The following is a 17,185-nucleotide window of genomic DNA, read 5'->3' on the forward strand; positions in this document are numbered from 1 at the left end:
ACCAAAGTTGATCACAACTGACCTCTAGTTCCAATGCTTGAAGGCACACAACTTCTAGAACAAGGGAGGACGGGTATTGTTGGAGTTCAGCCTGTGATTGTGTTTCAGGATCAGGGTGCTTTGGATGTGGGAAGTGATGCCAATTAATTTCAAGATGGCAATGGTTTGGTCAATGATACTGATGCAGAGAAGGACTAGGAAACTCCTGTGCAAAGTGTAATTTCCCATGAGAATGTCCCTGAAGGGTGTGGGGATGATAGTGTACTCTCTGAATTGCTACAGAGAGTTCCCAGGATTTGGGGCTTGAAAACAACTGGGCACCTGGCCCAGCTGTAAAACTTAATGAGCAAATAGATGAGAGGAAATTATTTGAAACAGAAAGGTCGAACAGTGCCTTCGGCGTTCTGCCAGGCTCCGACAGAAAAAGATAAGGGGATCTCAATTAAAGCGAAAGCAATTCCTGAGTGTGTGGGATAGCTTAACGAGGGAATAAAAGTTTGTTTAGAATCAAGTGTAGTTCGTGTCCTTGTTTCATGGAAGCCTTGCTGGGAAGATTCTTGTCTAAGTGTTTCTTGTTTCATGGTTTGGATTCTTGGATTGTATGAATGCCTACTCATGCCTTGGATTAGTGTTTCCTGATTTGCTGAATTATATTAGAGAAGTGTGGACTTTGTTTTATGGACTTTGCTAAACTTTACCCTGGACTATTTTTGCTCCTGCTTATCTTCTTACCTAATTGGGTTTACCTATTTCTTTACAGTGCTTTTTACTTGCTGCTTTTTACTTCAGTAAAAATCAGTAAAATGATTGTTTTCCAATCAATAGTGTGGTGTTTACAGTCAGAGGGCTTTTCCCGTCCTGGGGTGCAACAGCCAGGGCTTCCCAGTTCTCTGGGTTTTTTAAGGTTACCTTTAAGCCCATGTGGAGGATACCAGTTTGTGAATGGGATTCAGGGACAAACATGGGAGAGCTGAAATGTAAGGGACTTTTCCTCAGACAACTCAGTGGTAGAAATATTCACTCTCAAGGCAAAAAGTGTGGAAGTCATTGTCCTAGTGCATTTTCAGTAGTACAGTTCTATAGAGTTAACGGTGCTCTGCAAGGATTATGTGGGGATTATAATTATTTCTGATCATGAAATATTAATTGGGAGCAGGAAAGAAAACCTCTGGCTTTGCAGCAAATTCCAATTAAGAGTCCAAAGTGCCTCACTCGAGGAAATACCACCGGAATGGTAATTGTAAGGAAGGTCTGGGACCTCGAGGGCACAGAATCAAGTGTGTGAGAGTCTTCCTGTTTCTTTTTCTTTTGCCATTTTTATTCCAGTAAAACATGCATTTCTATGAGCTTAAAATACATCAAAGTGTAGGGGCAGGTCTGCTTTAATGAAGTCCAGATCCTTATGTGTGAACAGGCATTGTGTTGGTGTGGTAAGCTGGGAGAAAGAGGAGGAGGTACAAAGATTGTAGGGCACTCTCCTCTCTCCGGGATTTTGTATGTCCCACCTCACTTGACACCTGTAGTCACCTACGGATGTGAGAGCTGGACCTTAGGGAAGGCTGAGCGAAGGAAGATCGATGCTTTTGAATTGTGGTGTTGGAGGAAAGTGCTGAGAGTGCCTTGGACTGCGAGAAGATCCAACCAGTCCATCCTCCAGGAAAGAAAGCCCGGCTGCTCATTGGAGGGAAGGATACTAGAGACAAAGTTGAAGTCCTTTGGCCACATCATGAGGAGACAGCAAAGCCAAGAGAAGACAGTTATGCTGGGGAAAGTGGAAGGCAAAAGGAAGAGGGGCCGACCAAGGGCAAGATGGATGGATGGCATCCTTGAAGTGACTGGACTAACCTTGAAGGAGCTGGGGGTGGTGACGGCCGACAGGGAGCTCTGGCGTGGGCTGGTCCATGAGGTCACGAAGAGTCGGAGATGACTGAACGAATGAACAACAACAACAACAACCTCACTTGACCGAGAACCAAAGTTTGGCTGTATTGTTTCAGAATAATATACCTTCTAGCAAGTCAAGACTACTTATATAGTCTTGACTATATAAGTAGTTATATCTGGGTTGTTGTAGGTTTTTTCAGGCTGTGTGGCCATGTTCTAGAAGCATTCTCTCCTGACATTTCGCCTATATCTATGGCAGGCATCCTCAGAGGTTGTGAGGTCTGGGTTGTTGTATGTTTTTTTCGGGCTATATGGCCATGTTCTACAGGCATTCCCTCCTGACGTTTTGCCTGCATCTATGGCAAGCATCCACAAAGTTTGTGAGGTCTACCTCTGAGGATGCCTGCCATAGATGCAGGCGAAACGTCAGGAGAGAATGCCTCTAGAACAGTGGTTCTCAACCTGGGGTCCCCAGATGTTTTTGGCCTACAACTCCCAGAAATTCCAGCCAGTTTACCAGCTGTTAGGATTTCTGTGAGTTGTAGGCCAAAAACATCTGGGGACTCCAGGTTGAGAACCACTGCTCTAGAACATGGCCATATAGCCCAAAACAACCCAGTGATTCCAGCCATGAAAGCCTTCGACAATACGTTGTGAGGTCTGTTGGAAACTAGGAAAATAGCATATTATTTGAGAACACAGAAATGCTGGACCCCTCTAACAAATACCATGTCAGGCTACATGGTATTTGTTAGAAGCCATTGAAATCCACAAGCATGTGGACAATTTCAACAGAAAGGAAGAAACCATGGAAATGAACACAATCTGGCTACCAGTATTTAAAAAACCTCTAAAATTACAACAGTAAATAAAGAACAAAACTCAAACACCAGAGAGGAAACAATCAGGGACAGCAAATCAACTCTCAACAAAGGATTCCTTCAGGCAGTAAGAAGCCACACCTAAAAACTGTCAGGCCATCAAATGCTAATCACAGTGGCCAATTGAAACATTTACACTTAGCTCCAACAGACAAGAGTTCTTTCTCCCACCCTGGAGTTTCTACAGATATATAAACCCAATTTCCTAGTTTCCAACAGACCTCACAACCTCTGAGGATGCCTGCTATAGATGCAGGTGAAACGTCAGGAGAGAATGCTTCTGGAACAGCCTGAAAAACCTACAACAACCCAGTGATTCTGGCCATGAAAGCCGTCGACAATACAGTAGTTTTGTCACTAATTTTGAAGATCCAGACTTCGGTTTGCATGTTGTTTCCAGATATTGGCACATTGACCCAGTGAGTCACTGGGTCCAGGTCTGAGAGCCTCCTTCAGATCCAGATAATGGAAAAGAATGTGTATCATTGGACCTGCGTTTACGAATTGACTATCCCTGAGTTAAAAGGAGTTCTGTGGGCAAGTCTTTCGTCCAATTTATTTATTTATATACATTGTCGTCCTGAGTCCCCATGGGGAGATGGGTTAGGATGTAAATAAAGTCTGATTGATTGAAGGATATATAGAACAAAATGTATGTATTTACAAGAAAGTGTTTCTTGTGTTGCCCCTTGTAGGCTGGAAAAGAAGCCTAGATAACAGTATGGCAGTCCTCCATTTTGGGAGTGTATGCCAGGGAGGCAGCCATCTTGAGTGAAGATAGTTAGGGGAGGGGAGGAGTTTGGAGTCTTCTGGGATTGGGTAGAGCAAGTGGGAGGAGCCAAGTCTTAGGAGGGAAAACATTTCAGCTTCTGTGAGAGTTGAGAACTGGGAGCTGGTGTGTGAAGAAGGGTTTTTGAAACTGGGTTTTCAGGGAGATAGTGTCTGTGTCAGACAGTGCTGTGAGCTGACAGGAAAGGTCAGACAGCAACCTGATTTCTTGTGGGAGTGAGCACAAGAGATTGTCTCTCTAGACTGGATTAGTTAGCAGGAAGAACTCTAAGGTTGCGTTTCTTAATAACCCAGGGGACTACCTAGGATAGGTTAGTCAGAACTCATTGCTATTTTTCTGAAGTAGAGTGGGGTTTTTGTTAACAGCAGAAATATCTGTCTGTAACTAAGTGAAGAACCTCATTCAAGCAACCATTAAGCTGAAGTACTTTCGTAACAAGTGACGCTTTTTGTACCTCTCAGAAGTAGTTGGTTGTCTGTTTTTATAAATAAATAAATCTTTTTCTATTTAACTTTCAAAAAGGTCTCTATTGTACATCATTCTATCAACAAGCCTTGGGGATCATTCCAGCATTTTTAACATCTTGTTACTACAGAAAAGCCTCTTATCAAACAGCCAGGGGAAAAAGCAGTGTTGGCAGGAGTGGGAAAAGTTTACCTCAAATATTCATTTTAAAAATCCTAAAACTACTTAGGTTGGTGGCAGCATTTATTCCAAAAGAAGACTCATAGAAAAGCAGCGTTCACTCTACCAATACACATATCTAACATCATCTCGCTACCATACTAGTGTCCAGTGGTGTGATATTATATATAATCCTTTACAGTGGTGTTCAGCTGTGGGATATATTATAGTATTTCGTTATAATTGGTGCCAGTGGCTGGGATATATTATACGTACTATTATTACAGTGGTGGCAAGCGGTGTGATTTATAATAGCATTTCTCTATACCCCTCCTTTCTGATTCCTGTCTTGTGTTCTCTTTCCTTTGCCCAGGGCATCATCTCTCAGGTGGAACACAGGGACAAAGGAACGGATGCTCATCAAGGTGACGGATCGCGAGCCCAGCTTCCTCATGCACCAGGGCAATGGCTACACCATGGACAGCCAGCAGGGCAGCCGGTCACGTCGGCCGTCTGGCGGCCAGCCGTCCCCTAACCTCCAGACTTTTACCCCCGACTCGGACAACTCTGTCTTCTTCCCAGACAGGAAGCAGTCACCCTTCCTGAAACGGGCAGATCATGTGGGCAGTTGCTCCCCACTTCTGGGGCGGGGGGAGTCCTTCTGCTCCCCACTTCAAGCCCAGCACCGAAAGCACTCCAGCGAGTCCCAGCCCTCCTCCCCACGTTACGCCTATGAGCCTCCCTTATACGAGGAACCTCCTATGGAGTACCAGGCCCCCATCTACGATGAGCCGCCGGTGGATATGCAGTTTGAGGCGAGCGGGAGTTACAAAGCCGGCTCGCCCCAGAAGTCCCCCATCCGTAAGCCCCATCCCTTTCTGCAGTCACCCAAACAGGGCTCCAACTCCCCTTACCAGCAGCTGGTGTTGACCAAGCAGAAAGGTCCGGACCGCTTCATGAGCTTGGAGTACAGCCCTGCCGGCAAGGAGTACGTCCGGCAACTCGTCTACGTCGAGCAGTCAGGCTCCAGCCCTAAGATGAAGACGGGCCTTCGACACAAATATTCCCCGAATCCGATTGGGGGCTCCTACTCCCTCCAGCACAGCCCCTGCCTCATGAGGGACCAGCGCCTGGAGGTCAAATCCGGGGACTACAGCAGCATGGAAGGGTCTGACATTCGGCACAGCCCCCCGGTCAGCCAGGCCTCGCAGGGCGAGGACTCCATGTCGTGGTCCAGCCAGCAGAACACCCTGTCCTCCACTGGTTACTCCCCGGGTACCCGCAAGCGGAAGAGTCGGAAGCCCTCCCTCTCTTACGACCCCAACGCCTCTTCCACCGACGGCTCCGGGGAGCGAGAGGAAGGGCTGCCGGAGGAGAGGCCCCCGTCTGGTTGTGGCCGGCCCCAGATGAATCGCATGGAGAGCAGGTCCGTGGAGGCTGAATTGACCCGAGGCTATCCGGAACCCTTCCTGGCCCAGGCCCGGCTGGCATGGGAAGCCCAACAAGCGCATTACCATATGAAGCAGCGGAGTAGCTGGGACTCCCAGAAAGACGGTTCGGGCTATGAGAGCGACGGGGCTGTCCCACTCCCCATGCCGGGACCGGTGGTGCGGGCATTCAGTGAGGACGAGGCCCTGGCCCAGCAGGAGAACAAGCACTGGAAGAGGAACACCTTTGAGAAGTTGGGTTTCCCACAGATCCTGCTGGAGAAGAGTGTCTCTGTGCAGACAAACTTGGCTTCACCTGAACCCTACCTACATCCATCCCAGGTAAGGCAGGCAAGACAGGTAGTGAACTGTGATGGTCCAAGGTGCTCTTTTCTGGTCTGAAGGCAAAGCAAGAGAAACATTACAAGCGTTTTGATTCCTATACAGATAGTTGTGCATTTTGTCCAATGTCCTTTCACTCCCTTCTCAGTGATGGTCCACAAGTGTTTGGCTGCTGGTCTGTCAAAGGTTCCAGGAAATAAAGAAATAGTTTTAGCCAATGGTGCTTGTTTCTGGCAGTCTGGAGATAAAAAAACCAAAACAAAACGGATGTTTCTCCACATCTGATAGCTTTTGTTTTTAAAATTGGTTTTTATTTATCGTGTCAGTAGCAACCAGACAATCGTATTACATTTTTAACAAATTTTTAACAAACAGACAAAACAGAGTTTGCCAGCTTGGTAGTTGATTAAATGTCCTTTGACCAGTATCTGGCCACTTGGAGTGCCTCTGGTGTTGCTGCAAGAAGGTCCTCCATTGTGCATGTGGCGGGGCTCAGGTTGCATTGCAGGGGTGGTCAGTGGTTGCTCTTCTCCACACTCGCATGTCGTGCATTCCACTTCGTAGCCCCATTTCTTGAGGTTGGCTCTGCATCTCGTGGTGCCAGAGCGCAGTCTGTTCAGCGCCTTCCAAGTCACCCAGTTTTCTGTGTGCCCACGGGGGAGGCTCTCATTTGGAACAGCCACTGATTGAGGTTCTGGGTTTGAACCTGCCACTTTTGGACTCTCACTTGCTGAGGTGTTCCAGTGAGTGTCTCTGTAGATCTTAGAAAACTATTTCTTGATTTAAGTAGTTGACGTGCTGGCTGATACCCAAACAAGGGATGAGCTGGAGATGTCTCTGCCTTGGTCCTTTCATTATTGGCTGCTACTTCCCGGTGGATGTCAGGTGGTGCAATACCGGCTAGACAGTGTAATTTCTCCAGTTGTGTAGGGCGCAGCCACCCCGTGATAATGCGGCATGTCTCATTCAGAGCCACATCCACTGTTTTAGCGTGGTGAGATGTGTTCCACACTGGCCATGCGTACTCAGCAGCAGAGTAGCATAGCGCAAGGGCAGATGTCTTCACTGTGTCTGGTTGTGATCCCCAGGCTGTGCCAGTCAGCTTTCGTATGATATTGTTTCTAGCATCCACTTTTTTCTTGATGTTCAGGCAGTGCTTCTTGTAGGTCAGAGCACGGTCCAGAGTGACTTCCATGTATTTGGGTGCACTGCAATGCTCCAGTGGGATTCCTTCCCAGGTGATCCTCAGAGCTTGGGATGCTTGCTTGTTCTTGAGATGAAAAGTACATGTCTGTGTTTTAGATGGGTTAGGGATCAGCTGGTTTTCCCTGTAGTAGGTGGTAAGGGGACCTAGAGCTTCGGAGAGCTTCTGTTCTACCATCTCAAAGCTCCTTGCTTGAGCAGTAATGGCACAATCATCAGCATAGATGAAGCTCTCTGTCCCTTCTGGCAGTGGCTGGTCATTTGTGTAGATGTTGAACATGGATGGAGCAAGCATGCTCCCCTGATGCAGGCCGTTCTTCTGTTTCCACCATCTGCTTCTCTGGCCCTGGGACTCAACAAAGAAGCTCCTGTTTTGTAGCAGGTTTCCTATGAGGCGTGTGAGGTCCTTTGTGATATTATACATTTTACTCAGGAGGAGGCGTTGCTTCACAGGCGGTGGTACTGTGAACAACCTGTAATTGGTGAAGCTGAACGAGTTGAAGAAAAAGAGCCTGGCTCAGAAATTGTTTGGCTGTTGTTGGGTGCCCTTTCCTTCTCTGGCTTCTTTTCCTTCTTGACATCATTTATCACCTTTATTGCTCCCAATGACTCAGCTTCATTTAGCTACCTTGCAACTGAATTTCTTGGCTCGGGTGGCTCAGCTTCTGACTCTATTTTTGTCACCTTTTACTTTTTTATTTTATTTATTTATTTCCGGTATTTCTACCCCATTCTTTCTCATCTTTTTCTCCAAACCCACCACCATGGGAATGTAGTGCCATTTGTGAACCAATAGTAGATATTTAATTCCAACAAGAGCAATGAATTATTGGCACCAAAGAAGAAGCTGAAAGTATTGGCAAGGCCAATTTTCCAGTCCCAAATTCTGCAGGATAATTATTAACACGCTGAGGTCTAGTGATTCTGTTTATTTTTGAACCACAGATGAGTCTCTAGGGGACGAGGAAATGTATTTTTGAGAACATCTGCTGAAATCCTACCAGTGTTTATCTAATGGAGTAAAAGGGAATGCAAATATTTGACAATTTCATCTTCATAAGCGAGCAGGAATAATTTCTACCGTTTCCTCCCCACTGTGGGGAGATATTCGTATTTCTGTCCAGATCTCACTTAGTCAGGAGAAATTCTTCTCTGCAGTTATACATGTGGAATATTTTTGCATGATTAATATGGTTTTGTGGCAATCCCACCCTCCATCTTATTGGAAAAAGAGTGTTTCTAAACAGTATTGTTTTTGTGCAGAATTGCTTGTTGTATACAAAAAAGAACAATATTATACAAAGAGTTCATATGTGATTATTTTATAACTGTTTTTGCACAAAAAAAAATCATGCAACTCCCAATCTTTCCAGGAATGATTTTTTTTTTGGTGCGGAACTGTTGCACAAAAAAGTTCATATTTCTGGAAAGAGTGATCAATGTTTGCACCAGAATCACAATTTCCATATGTAAGAGTGATTTTCACCAAAACAATTCAAAAAAATACACTATCTAATAGGGCTGGGCGGTTTCGTTATTCGTTATTATTTCGTAATTCGTTATTAATTCGTATTTAAATTAGCTTACGATCCGATATTGAGCCATTTTGGAATAGTGTGAGGAGTAATCAAGAATCGAAACAATTTTTCCAATTCTCGTAATTATTTCGTAATTATTTTCGTAATATAATAATGTATAATATATAAAATATATTATAATAATATAATATACAATAATATAATATAATAATATAATAATAATATAATATAATAATATATAATATATATAATATAATATAATAATATAATATACAATAATATAATATAATAATATTATAATAATATATAATAATATATAATATAATATAATATAATATAATATAATATAATATAGTATAGTTGTTGTTTGTTTTATCACACCAACAGTCAACAACAGAGGGAGACGGAAGCTTCAGAAGTTCCCCCTGTCCCATTTGGAGGTTTTTTTAGCATATTGTGCAATCGCGTCCGCCATTAACGAATTGATTAGAAATTAACGAAATTTCGTAAATAATGAAATTTTGAAATCTCAAAATTTTGGAAGTATTTAGAATTTGGAAACGCTAGCGCCCCCTGGAAACAAATCGAGTTTAGAAACAAATTTTTCCGTGGTTACCCAGCCCTACTATCTAAGTATCTATCTATCTGGAAGCAGGGTTTTCTTTCCTGCCCAAAACACCACAAGTTTCACATAAAACATCCATGTACAGAAATAATTTCTGTGCAGAATATTTTCCTGAAATACTTCAGGATGCACAACTGTGCAGAATTCTTGTCATTGTGTTATACTTTCAGATTTGTGTTTCTCAAGCTTTAGAGGAACCATTTTTCAGTCCAGAGTTGGAAAATGGTGAATATTTATTGATTGATTTACCGGAGCCCCTGGCGGCGCAGTGCTGAGCTGCTGAACTTGTTGACCGAAAGGTTTCAGGTTCGAATCCGGGGAGCGGCATGAGCTCCTACTGTTAGCCCCAGCTTCTGCCAACCCAGAAGTTCAAAAACATGCAAATATGAGTAGATCAATAGGTATCGCTCTGGTGGGAAGGTAACGGCGCTCCATGCAGTCATGCCGGCCACATGACCTTGGAGGTGTCTATGAATGAGCACTAACCCCCAGAGTCGGACACAACTGGACTTAATGTCAGGGGAAACCCTTACCTTTATCTTTTACTATATTTGTACCCTGTCCTTCTCACCACCCCGTCCTTCTCAGAGCAAATTATCTCTCCCTTCATACTGTCTCGGTCTAAAACATTATGTTTCTTAGTTGACGTGTGCTTTCATAATTGGTATGAAGAACTGATCTCTTGATGTTTTTCTTTAGAATCATAACATCCATTTTGGATGCCGGCCTTTTCAAGAAGCAAAATACAATTATTAAGGCATTGTTTCTCAACCTGAGGGTCGGGACCCCTGGAGTGGTCGCGAGGGGGTTTCAGAGGGGTCGCCAAAGACCATCAGAAAGCATATATTTCTGATGGTCTTCGGAACCTCTTTGGCAGAAAAGGCTGAAGATCTCTCCACCTGTCCTTCTCTTCCTTTTTGGAAACTGAGGGCCAACCCTCCCACCAAAAGCCCTTCTCTGCTGTGATTGGCAGGCCTCTCAGCTGGCCTCTCAACCAAGGGGAGAGCTGTTTGTAAGACTCCAAACAGGGAGGGGAGAGTAGGCATGCTTGGCACATGGGAGCATGGGTGAGGATGCGACAGTGGAGGGAAGTTTGCACCAGTGGGTCCCTTCCAAGCATGGGAGCTCTGTGTGGGAAGTTTGGCCCAATTCCATCGTTGGTGGGGTTCAAAATGCTCTTTGATTGTAGGTGAACTATAAACCCCAGCAACTACAACTTCCAAACTTGGCATGCATCCTCAATATACCCAAATATGAACACTGGTGGAGTTTGGGGGAAATAAACCTTGACATAGAATCATAGAATCATAGAATCAAAGAGTTGGAAGAGACCTCAAGGGCCATCCAGTCCAACCCCCTGCCAAGAAGCAGGAATATTGAATGCAATATTCCTGCTTCTTGGCAGGGGGTTGGACTGGATGGCCCTTGAGGTCTCTTCCAACTCTTTGATTCTATGATTCTATGATTCTATGTCAAGGTTTATTTCCCCCAAACTCCACCAGTGTTCATATTTGGGTATATTGACTATTCATGCCAAGTTTGGTCCAGATCCATAACGGTTTGAGTCCAGAGTGCTCTCTGGATGTAAGTGAATTACAACTCCCAAACTCCAGGTCAATGCCCACCAAACCTTTCCAGTATTTTCTCTTGGTTATGGGAGTTGTGTGTGCCAAGTTTGGTTCGATTCCATAGTTGGTAGGGTTCAAAATGCTCTTTGATTGCGGGTGAACTATAAATCCCAGCAACTACAACTCCCAAATGACAAAATCAATCCTCCCTCTCAACCCAACCAGTATACAAATTTGGGCATATCGGGTACGTGTGCCAAATTTGGTCCAGTGAATGAAAATACATCCTGCATATCAGATATTTACATTATGATTCGTAAGAGTAGCAAAATTGCAGTTATAGAGTAGCAACATAAATACTGTTATGGTTGGGGGTCACCACAACACGAGGAACTGTATTAAGGGGTTGCAGCACGAGGAAGGTTGAGAAACACTGGATTAAGCGTAGCTTGCCGGGATTCTCAAACCTTTGATACACATGTATAGATTCTGAATCTCACCACCTTGTTTCTCACCTTTGATTTGGGCAGCACTAAGCAGCTGATATTTAAAGGACGTTACCCCCTCCCCCCCCAAAATCCCATGAAAGAATAGCTAAAAAGCACTAGGAAATGAAAGACTGCATGCGAAGAGCATGTGGAGGAAAAAAAGGATTTCAAAAGAACTTGGATGAGTCATACTTGGAATGTGCTGACTGCCGGCAGGGCATCAATGGACTTGACCCAATCTTTCCCTGCTTGCTCCGCTCTGATTCATAGAGACACCCTAGAAGTTCTCCCTCGCTTTATTCCCTGAGGCCAGAAATTCGAATCTGCCCTTTTTCTTATTTTTTAAAAAGTTATCCTTCCAGTGCTTTCACAGGACACCATCTCTTGTAGTTGGCAAAAGTGGTTCTGCCGTTGGTGGAACAGAGATGTATAGGAAAATAGCTGAGCTGGAGAATCATAGAATCATAGAATCAAAGAGTTGGAAGAGACCTCCTGGGCCATCCAGTCCAACCCCATTCTGCCAAGAAGCAGGAATATTGCATTCAAATCACCCCTGACAGATGGCCATCCAGCCTATGTTTAAAAGCCTCCAAAGAAGGAGCCTCCATCACACTCCAGGGCAGAGAGTTCCACTGCTGAATGGCTCTCACAGTCAGGAAGTTCTTCCTCATGTTCAGATGGAATCTCCTTTCTTGTAGTTTGAAGCCATTGTTCCTTGCCCTAATCTCCATGGAAGCAATCAGAAGGAAAGTTACCCTGGACTTCCAGAGGTTATGTTGGCTCAGATTTTAAGAACCATAGCTCAGTGACAGAGAACATGCTTGGCAGGTAGCATGTCCCACAGGCATGGGTAAACTTTTTTGCCCAGGGGCTTCCTTCCGGGTCCGACTGGTGAGGAGGGAGAGGGTGGGGTTGGGGCAGGAGGGGGTGAGGTGGGAGGAGGAGGAGGAGACACATGGCACTCACAAGAGCATTCTTGCCAGTGCCGTGTTTCTCCCCCACTTTTTGTCTAAGTCTGGGAAAGGCACACCTGTGGCTTTCCAAGCCTGGAAGAGAACCCATTCTCCAGCCCTGTGTTTCTTCCCCAGTTTTCCTCTGAGTCCAGGGAAAACCCACCTTCCCAAGGCTTAGAGGAGAAGGAATAAGCGCCGTGTTTCTCCACTGAATCCAGGGAAGGTGGCCTGCCTTCTCAGGCCTCTGAGAAGAAGGAGAAACACAGAGCTGGTGAGAACCTTTACTCCAGCGCTGTGCTTCTCCCCCGCTTCTCCTTTGAGCCCGAGAGAGGCGGCCCACCATCCCAAGCCTCCGAGAAAAACGGAGCTGGCGAGAACCCTTTCTCCAGCACCATGTTTTTTCCCCCAGTTCTCCTCTGAGTTTGGGGAAGGCCTGCGTTCCCAAGGAGGAGGAGGAGGAGGAGGAGGAGAAGAAATAACACGGGGCTGGCAATAGCTGTTTCGCTAGCGCTGTGTTTCTCCCCCCAATTCACCCCTGAGTCTGGGAAAGACTCAGGGTCTTTCCCAAGGGTCTTCCCAAGGGTCAAAGGAGGAGAAACAGGGAGCTGGTTTGAGCTCTCCAGACAGCGCTCGCTACCGCAATGTTTCTGCCTCAGCCCTTCTCTCAGCCTACGGACACAGTGGCCCACTGCATCTGCAAGTTCAGAGGAGGGCCGAGGCAGACGGGAGCCTGAGATAAGAGGCTAAAGGGCCACATCCAGCCCGCGGGCCTGGGTTTATAATAATAATAATAATAATAATAATAATAATAATAAACCTTTATTTATACCCCGCTAACTTCTCCCGAAGGACTCGCTGCGGCTTACAAGAGGCCGAGGCCAAATACATCAGCAAAACAACAACATAACAAATACAGCAATAAATAAACTCATAAAACAAAGCAATAAACATTAAACGATAGCAATAAACATTAAACAATAACACCAAGACGCAATTAAAAACTATGGTTTGCCCATGTCTGCCATGGTTGAGTTTTTGGCAGTTGCTGATGGGACCTCCAATTAGATGGACCATGTAAAGAAGGCTAAATGGACCAGCCATTGTGTCTGAGCAAGGCAGCTTCCTAGCCTCTTTTCAGGTTTAGCAGGAGGAAATAACACCAATGTGAGGTGGCCTTCAAGAAGACTTCGTTGCATGCCCTAGTCAGAGTAGATACATGGATTCAAAAGACTGATGAAGAAAAGAAGAAAAGATTATGTGAGGATGCATCAACACTCTAGAATTAATGCAATTTCACACCACTTGGTTATTCACAAATTTGATTAAAATGTTCTCTCTACAGTGTAGACGCACCCCCAATAGAACACAAAGCAAACACAATTTTGCAAAAGAGGCAGTAAAAGGTATTTCCAACTCACCAGCAGAGTGTGAATGAGATGGAAGGAAAGGTAGGACTTGGGTAGCATTCCTGTTTCTGTAAAGGTTGATGTTAGTGATTTCTCATTTCAGAGAGAAGGTCACCATATTTGTGTTCTCTTTCCCTTGTTTTCCCCAGTCCGAGGATCTTGGCGCCTGCGCACAGTTTGAGAGCAGCAGACAAAACCGGAACATGATGCCTAGCACCAGCTGTGTCTTCCCCACCTTCAACCTAAGGAAGCCTTCCTCGGAGACGGACATTGAGAACTGGGCCTCCAAGCACTTCAACAAGCACACCCAAGGGCTCTTTCGGCGCAAGGTCTCCATCGCCAACATGCTGGCCTGGAGCAGCGAGTCCATCAAGAAACCCATGATCATGACCACCGACCGCAACGTCAAGAAGGAAGCCTGTGAGATATTCAAGCTGATCCAGATGTACATGGGCGACCGGCGGGCCAAGACGGACCAACTGAACGTGGCTCTGGAGATCGCCACCAAAGGCTGGAGCATGCAGGGTCTCCGGGACGAACTGTACATCCAGCTCTGCCGACAGACCACCGAGAACTTCCGCTACGAGAGCCTCGCTCGGGGCTGGGAGCTCATGTCCATCTGCCTGGCCTTCTTCCCACCCACCCCCAAGTTCCACTCCTACCTTGAAGGATACATCTACCGGCACATGGACCCCGTGAACGACACAAAAGGTAAGGGCAAGGATGGGAGACCCTTGGTACCTTTGGAAACAGTGGTGGCCTCCCAAATCAGGTGACCCAAAACCACTGTAGATGTGATCATTGGCTCTCCTTTCCTAAGGCTCAAGAAAATCCAGCATGGGATCTCACATGAAACAAGTTTGATGGGTTTTGGCTAGACCTGAGTTCACACACATACGTGTTAATGTTAGCACACACATATGTTTGAGCTTTTCCTTGAACTATTTTATAATGTTGTTGATTTACAGCCCAAATAATGCCCTCCTTCAGACTTGGAAGGATTCATAGTCCTAGCCCAGATGTTGTAGAGTTGAGGTCCTTCCCAGTCGTTGTTATTATTATATGCCCTCAAGCCAGCTGACTTAGAGTGACCCTATTGCAGGGTTTTCTTGACAGAATTTATTTATTGCCTGCCTCTGAGGCGGAGAGAGTATGACTTGCCCAAGGTCCAGTTAGGGATTTGAACCCGAGTGAAGCCAAGCAGCAATTTGAACCCTATTCTCTTAGCATCAGAGTCTTGTGCCTTAAAACCATTTTTGATTTGTGTTGACCTTAAGATGAACCTGGGAATATACGTTGAGATATGTTGACATGGGAATATACGTTGAGATATCAACATATGTTGATACGTTGGCCAACATAGCCTTCTTCTAAAGCAGAGAGAGTGTAACTTGGACAAAATCATCCATTGTGTGTTCAAAGCTGAGGAGGAATTCAAACTCTGATTTCCAAGAGTCCCATTTCTCTTCCATTCAGTCTTCTAGCATTTCTTTTCATCTTTCCCTAAGTCACATCCAGGACCTCCTTACCACACATCTTCAGCCAGGAATCTTCCAAAATACTTTTCTCTCTTAATTCTATTTTTCTACCTGTGAGTTAAGGAAGCAAGAACTTTTCAATGGCTCACACACACTTTAACCCATTAGTCTTTCCCATTCCTTGCCGTATCACTTTAGACTAGGAAATGTGTCTGTTTTTAAATCTCACCATAAGGGTTTAATGAACAGTGATACGGCTTGCTTGAGCCATCTGGCTTGCTAGTAATGCCTCTAAATGTTTTATTTGCAGTGTCCAAGGCGGTTGTTTTTGTCTTACTGTCATTTAGTTGTGATTCGGGTGGAGCACCTGGACTGTGTGGCGCACTTTTCCAACCCAGTTAGGATCATAGAATCATAGAGTTGGAAGAGACTTTGTGGGCCACGGATAATTTATTTATTTATTATGTATTTACAATATTTATATTCCACCCTTCTCACCCTGCAGGGGACACAAGGCGGATCACAATTCACACAGACATGGCAAACATTCAATGCCATAGACACACAACTTATATAGACTGTTGCAACTCAGAGTAGGCTTCACCTTGCTTCTAAACACCACCACAGAAGAGCTGTAGTTTTATAGTTTATTGAGGAAAAAATCCAAGTCAAAAGAAAGAATAAGCATTGTAAAGTCCCAGAGATTAAGGTTAAATGCAGAATACAGTTCCAAAGATCTTCAAGTAAAAGTAGGAGACATAATCCTATTGGCAAAGTTCAAACCAAAGTCCCTGGTACAAGCAGTGAAACTTTAGCCCCAAGAATCACAATGCAAGCAATCCCAAGCGTACTGCTTTCCAGGTTAAGGTTATTCCATGAAGCTTTCAGGCTAATAAGCTACGTTGAACTGACACTTTCACAGAGTTTCCAAGAGGCCTAATTACCATTTTAACATAAAAACATTAGGCTCTCAGCATCATAAAAGCATTGCGATGACCTCGCACCAAGCTAGCCTCCCGTCTGCTTGCCAGACACAAACTCCGCCTGACCCAGAGATCAAGGCGAGTTTCTCGAGTCAAATCCTTATCTGCACTTTCGGTATCATCGTGGGAAGGCACCCTTCGTTAACATTCCTTTCTGGTGAAAACAGCTGTGTTGACACTGCACTGTCTGTGAGAGCCTCAGAAGCAGGCTCTGAGATTTGAGGCACAGACAAAGAGCCAGGAAGCTGAAACCCAACAGGAATCTGAATCCCATCATCCTCATCGTCAGAAACTAGCTCAGTCACCAACATAGACAGTGACACAGAGGCTATTTAACTTTCCAGCTTCATGAAGGTATGCTTTTTTAATTCCGGCCACCGGGGGAGCTATCGCTTCACCGTCCACTTGTGACACCAATGGAGTACTTCCTCATACTTTTGCATGTTGCTGGAGATTTTTTTAATTGTGTTGTAAATTAGTTAAATTAGCCTCCCTGCATAAAGCAGTATCTAAATTTTCTTCTTGACAGATGCAACCATCTTTCAGACTGCTAAGGTCGACAGCAAGCTAGACAAATGGTCGGGAGTTTACTTCAACCCAGGCTGGCCTTTTGGTCAGTAATTATTTTAATGCAGCTTTCAACCAGCTGCACCACAACCCGGTCCCCGTTGAGCCCCGTTGCCCCCATTTTCCTCACTCTTTTTCCGCAGCTCCAGGATCAAGTCAGAAACAGAGTTTTCATCTCTTTTGCAAAGTTATATTTCATTCTTGTCCCACCAATCACATCCTTTTCCATATAAATGTCAGTCCTTGAATCATGAGCAAATCCTCCTCCCTTTTTATCTTCCTCCTCCTCCGTTTGCGGTCCAGCTCTGCCGTTAAAGCCAGTAATTGGTTATTTGAGGTGCTGTTATTCTAAATCATTAGGCACCAGACCTCTCCGAACAGAAGCCCTCCCCGGCAAATGTTCTCTGCCTGATGAGCAGGAGGAAGCA

General features: G+C 45.1%; 1 protein-coding gene across 4 annotated transcripts in view; it reads left to right on the top strand.

Moving 5' to 3' along the window:
• The window catches only part of ARHGAP39 (Rho GTPase activating protein 39), a 330,726-nt gene that overhangs the window by 273,912 nt on the left and 39,629 nt on the right, over positions 1-17,185 (top strand). For all 4 annotated transcript variants that reach the window (XM_060775969.2, XM_060775968.2, XM_067467245.1 and 1 more), the window contains exons 4-5: positions 4,553-5,948; positions 13,879-14,440. In XM_060775969.2, the coding sequence (XP_060631952.2) occupies positions 4,553-5,948; positions 13,879-14,440 (1,958 nt within the window). The remainder of the gene's footprint in view (positions 1-4,552; positions 5,949-13,878; positions 14,441-17,185) is intronic.

The sequence above is a fragment of the Anolis sagrei genome, chromosome 4 (assembly GCF_037176765.1).
Source record: "Anolis sagrei isolate rAnoSag1 chromosome 4, rAnoSag1.mat, whole genome shotgun sequence".
Classification (NCBI taxonomy): Eukaryota; Metazoa; Chordata; class Lepidosauria; order Squamata; family Dactyloidae; genus Anolis; species Anolis sagrei.